Source organism: Prunus avium, chromosome 6 (assembly GCF_965620075.1).
Source record: "Prunus avium chromosome 6, drPruAviu1.hap1.1, whole genome shotgun sequence".
NCBI classification, from domain to species: domain Eukaryota; kingdom Viridiplantae; phylum Streptophyta; class Magnoliopsida; order Rosales; family Rosaceae; genus Prunus; species Prunus avium.
The window spans coordinates 9,501,189-9,506,379 of NC_142289.1; the positions used below are offsets into that span (position 1 = coordinate 9,501,189).

A 5,191-nucleotide genomic window follows, 5' to 3' on the forward strand; every position below is an offset into this window, starting at 1 on the left:
TTAAATGTTTTCAATTCATGTTATTTAAGAAAAAATTATAAAAAAATTTATTGGTCATGACCATTGGAGGTCAGATTATTGAAACCCATCCCCTTTTTTTTATATAAATATTTTATTTATTTATAAATGTGGTCACCTTTTTAAATGTTTTCAGGTGTTGTTTAAAAAAAATTATAAAAATCTTGTTCTTATCAACGTATTCGTGTCATATATGGAACATTGTCTCTAAATAGTAGTTTAATTAAATTAAACAATATATAATTGTGGAATGTATGAGTGTTGTACCATAGTTTTTCTCAAAATAATAAAATATGAAGGACCCTAAAATATAGCTCTGCATGATTGGAGATGGAAAAATTTAGCCTTGCATTATTCTTTAAAAAATTAATATTTTGGAGGATTACATTTAGCCATATGATTGGCGATGGCCTTAGAGCTCCCCACCCCTATGGATTTGATCCTTTTATTTTATTTAATATTTTATGAAATATGGAGTTGATCCTTTGACATAACCTAAAGCAATTTTAATTTTGGTCTTTAAAGTGCCATTATTGAATAAGAAATTTTGACTTCCATAAAACGAGGGTATTAAATTGGAATTTAAAACCAGAATCTCCTAAAATTTGGAGAGAATGAGAAATCATAGGACTACTACTACCAGTATATAACTACAGTATACTGTGTAGTGGTAGTCTATACCCACTAAACTCCCAAACCGCTAATTTGACTCCCCCTCTATATCTCATCCGGTCATTTTGGCGGCACCAAAACCGCCACTTTTCCTTCTCACTCCCCACATTCCACTTTCTTTAGTCGTCCTCTCTCTCTCTCTCTCTCTCTCTCTAAAGATTTTGCACAATTTCATCACCGTGGATTTAGCAGTTGCTTAATATATACTGTGAATATACACGTTCTGTTGACAGTTTTAATTTGTTGATTGTTATTTCTTGCATCATAGATAGATGTTCAGAGACTGAGGAGAATGAGGGACTCTGCAGACACTTCTTCGTTTTCTCTCTCCAGCCTCCTCTGCCATGAAGATCAAACTTGCTTGAATCAATTGGAAGTTGAATCAAACACTTGCGTAGATTCAAACCCATGTTTTGTTTCTGTGGATGAAGATGAGTATGTTGAGAACTTGGTCCGCAGAGAAGCTCATTGCTTTGGATCCAAAGGCTTTGTACCCTTTACTGATTGCTCTGCCTCTGACATATGCTGGTTGAAAAATGCTCGCTTGGATTCGATTGAATGGATTTTCAATGCATGTTACTCTTCTAAAGCTCTTAACTTTTCCAGATTCTTGTTTCTTTTTTCTATCTCTCTCTTTTTTGTTCTCGAATCGGTCCCTGAATGTTTGTGCATTCTCTATTTTGATTTTGCAGACAGGAAGAGTTTTTGGGTTCCAATTGCAAACAGCTTATTTATCTGTCACTTACTTTGATGGGTTTCTTTCAAAGCGATCCATTGATGTAAGTAACCCAACATTCATCATGTTTTGATCAATGGGTTTCTTTCCTTCTTTTTCTTTTTTTTGATGTTTGGCTATGGTATGGTAATAATATTTGGATTTTATTGGTTTTCATATAGGATGGGAAATTGTGGGCTATTCGACTATTATCAGTGGCATGTTTATCCTTGGCAGCTAAGATGGAAGAATGTCGAGTGCCAGCTTTATCAGAGTTCCAAGTCCAAGATTATAACTTTGAAAGCAAGGTGATTCAGAGAATGGAGCTATTGGTCTTGAACACATTGGAATGGAAATTGGGTTCAATCACTCCTTTTGCTTATCTGCATTACTTCATCAATAAATTATGTGCTGAATCTAGACCCGAAGGACTATTCTCTGATGCTATAAGACTCATTGTGGCAATGGCAAAAGGTAATCCATAACATTATAATATCCCAAATTCCCAATCTAATTAAATCTGCTTAATTTGTTATATTTCCTAATCAATCTCCTTCCTCTAATGCAGAGATTGATTTAATGGATACTCGGCCGTCTATCATCGCAGCAGCTGCAGTTTTAGCAGCATCTGATGGTCAGTTAACTAGAAAAATGCTGGAGCTAAAGATGAGTGTGGTCTCATTCTTGCAGTCCCGAGAAAATTATGTGAGTCTACTAATTGTAATTTGTTCATTGATTTGTGTGACTCTGCCACTTGTTACTGTTCATTAATCTTAATTATGTTACCATTGCAACAGGAACATATATTTTCCTGCTATAATCTTATGCAGGAAATGGTGGAAAGAAAAGATAAGACACCGCCCAAGTTTTCAATTTCCCCTAGTGTGTTACCAATCCATTCAAGCTCAATGGATGTGCTTGAAAATTCAGTTGGGACTAAGAGAAGGCTTACTTTCAGTGACTCTGATCACTGTTGTCCAACAAAGAAAAATCACAGGCCATAGTTAGCAGATATTCTTCAGCAAAGGGTTGATTTGGGCAATTTTTTTATTGGATTATAGAGATTTTACAACTGAAAAAATGATTCTTGGTATTAGATGGGGTTTAGAGGTCTAATGAGTGTGTGTTATCTACCAATTTATGGTATATATGATTTGGAATTTGATGATTGGGGTTCCAATTTCCAATACCAAACAAAAGGTTTCAGCAGGTGACAACCAAGAGCATAGAGAAAAAGGGAAAGTAAATAAATAAAAGAGGACAAGTACTACTTTAGCCTACAGTAAGAAGTTAAGAAGCTGACTGATGTCCAAAGCCATTAAGAAGGGAATGAATTCGAAGGCCAAGAGAGTGGTAGAAGGCCATTGATGACCCTTTTGTCTATATTAAATCTTTAGTAATATTTGCTGTCATAGTGCCAGTATTGCTCACCCACTTTTTTCTTTCTTTCCTTCATTCAATTTTGGTGTAATTTTTTCTTGTTATTATTTTATTATTTCTATGTTTCATGAAAGTGAACATTTATTTATGTACTTATACATCACTTGCTAACCCTACTTTTATGGGGGGCGCTTGGGATGCTTCCTATCTGTCTTTCAAAAGGCTGAAAGCCATGAGGAATGAAGAATTGTTTTTGTTTGATTTGATATATCTGTGTTGCATTTGGGCCATTGAAAGTTATATAAAGGTGAGTGTGATTATATTTGCTGGGAATGTTGTGTTTCCCTTTTGATGAGTGGGAAACTTCTTTGATGAATAGGAAAATACTTCCTTTCACTATTAAGATTGTACTTTGGGATGGCGCTTTTTTTTCTCTCTCTTTTAATTCAAGGTCCTAGTGGAAGATTAAGAATCAAACTTTTACCTTGAATGTGAGGATAAGTACTCTATTAACTTCGTGTCCGCTATTATTTAACAACAAGAAATCTGCATAACTAAATGATTTGAATAAAGGGTAGGCTTGTTTTAGGTTCTAGATGAATGGCTTGAGATTGGTTTTGCAGATTAGTTAAGTGAGGACCAGGAGCAAGTTCATTCAACCATGGAGGGCCAATATTGCTTTCACCGGCAAATGCAAATGCTGATTTCTGCACTGCACCCTTTTACTGATGCTGTAGGACCCAATTGAACCATAATTATGAACCTAAGGACCCTTGTTTTGGGGTGGGGGTGGTGGGATTGGGGCATGAGATTCATGGCAAAATGGTGTCAGAGGCTCCACACATCCACATGCCTTCTTAGGGTTCATAGGCCAGTCTGGCACGGTACACTATTGTAATTTAGCCCGAAGCAGTAGATATTATAATTGTGTATTGTGTAGCTCTTTCTCAGGAGGAGCCACAAGGCCCACACCTCTCTGCGCCCTCTGATCCAGAAAATAAGATTATAATTGTATCCAAAAAAAAAAAAAAGAAGAAGAAAGGCTGAGAAGTGATGCATATTTGGGACACACTCATCTTCTGGTCAAGAAGCCTCAGGGGAAAGAGAACCAACCAAATCAATGAAAGCATAATCGGTAGGTTTAAAGTCTATGTTTCATTTTACCACTAGGGTTTTGGCTACCATGTTTTTATCTTCATTTTTAGTACCTCTATTTAATCCAAAGTTGGGTACATTTCAACTTCACCCCAAAAACAAAGAAGCCTTCTGTTTAATCTTCTGCATAATTGGGGTACACAGACTCTACCCACAAAGTCAAATGTATTTGGTCTAAAGACTAGTCTTGGATTCTGTTCTGCCCAAACAGACCTCAAAAATTACAAATTTCAATTAAACTAAACTGTGGTTTTGTGTGATTAGTGATTTATTATGAGAATAGGCTCTCAAAACCAATAATGCAGGGGGAAAAAACTACTTGGTTTTTCCATATTAGTGCAATAATGAACTTCCATTATGTTGTTTTTTACCATATTAAGATGGTTTATGCAATTTGGACACCATATTTACAGAATTGCAGTCTAGGATGCTCAGAAATATAAAAGGACCACGCTTTACATCCACATCATACAGACGGATCTTGTTGGTTTATGGTATGAAAACAACATTTCACTCCTTTTAAGAAGAGAAAATGACCTGGGAACCAAAGGGTAGAAAGAAAAAAGAAAAAAGAAAATTGTTGGACATTATATTACCATCTTCAGAGCATGGTAGTTAGAGAGAGAGAGCCAAAAGTTACTTTCACCTAGCTAGGCCTAAGATGGCATAATAACATTAAGTTTCACAAATATAATTCAATATACACTTTTCATTTTACCCAAAAAAGGCAATGAGAGCACTAGTGTACTGATTTGGAGTAATTGCTTCCTCATGCGAAGTCTTGAGTTCAAGTCCTAGCATCCGTTTAGTGTGTGCGAGTTTAATATATTATCGCCCCTCTCAATATGAAAGGTTTTCAACAAAAAAAAGACAAAACAGTATAGGCATGTAATGTGTATTTTCTCCTCTCTCTTGGTTTTGGAAGAGGCAAACCCATAGCAAACAAGCTGAACCCAATTGATTTTCCATCACCCCATTCCTATTGCTCCCACCAAGGCTTACAAGCTCCTTAAACTCAAGGGTTGGAGTGATAGTGCCTCATAAAGCACATTGTATCCTGAGTTGGAAGGCCAACTTTAGTTGGTACCAATCCCTGCTGCACAACACTTTATTAGCAAAAGGAGTCCAATCTGTTGACTGCTTGAGCAAAGACATAAACCAAGTTTTCACCAAAAAAAAAAAAAACATAAACCAAGTTTTAATATCATCAATTAGCAGCAAAAAGATTGTGAAGTTGAGTTGCACCCACCA

The 5,191-nt window shown here is 36.0% G+C and overlaps 1 protein-coding gene across 1 annotated transcript; it reads left to right on the top strand.

Annotated features, from left to right (window-relative positions):
• Positions 1-654: 654 nt before the first annotated feature.
• On the top strand, positions 655-3,051 carry CYCD5;1 (cyclin d5;1). Its single transcript, XM_088254279.1, is given in 5 exon segments — positions 655-1,265; positions 1,387-1,469; positions 1,588-1,879; positions 1,974-2,110; positions 2,203-3,051. Coding segments are annotated over 5 exon segments (1,002 nt in total). The 5' UTR covers positions 655-982; the 3' UTR covers positions 2,410-3,051.
• Positions 3,052-5,191: the final 2,140 nt, after the last annotated feature.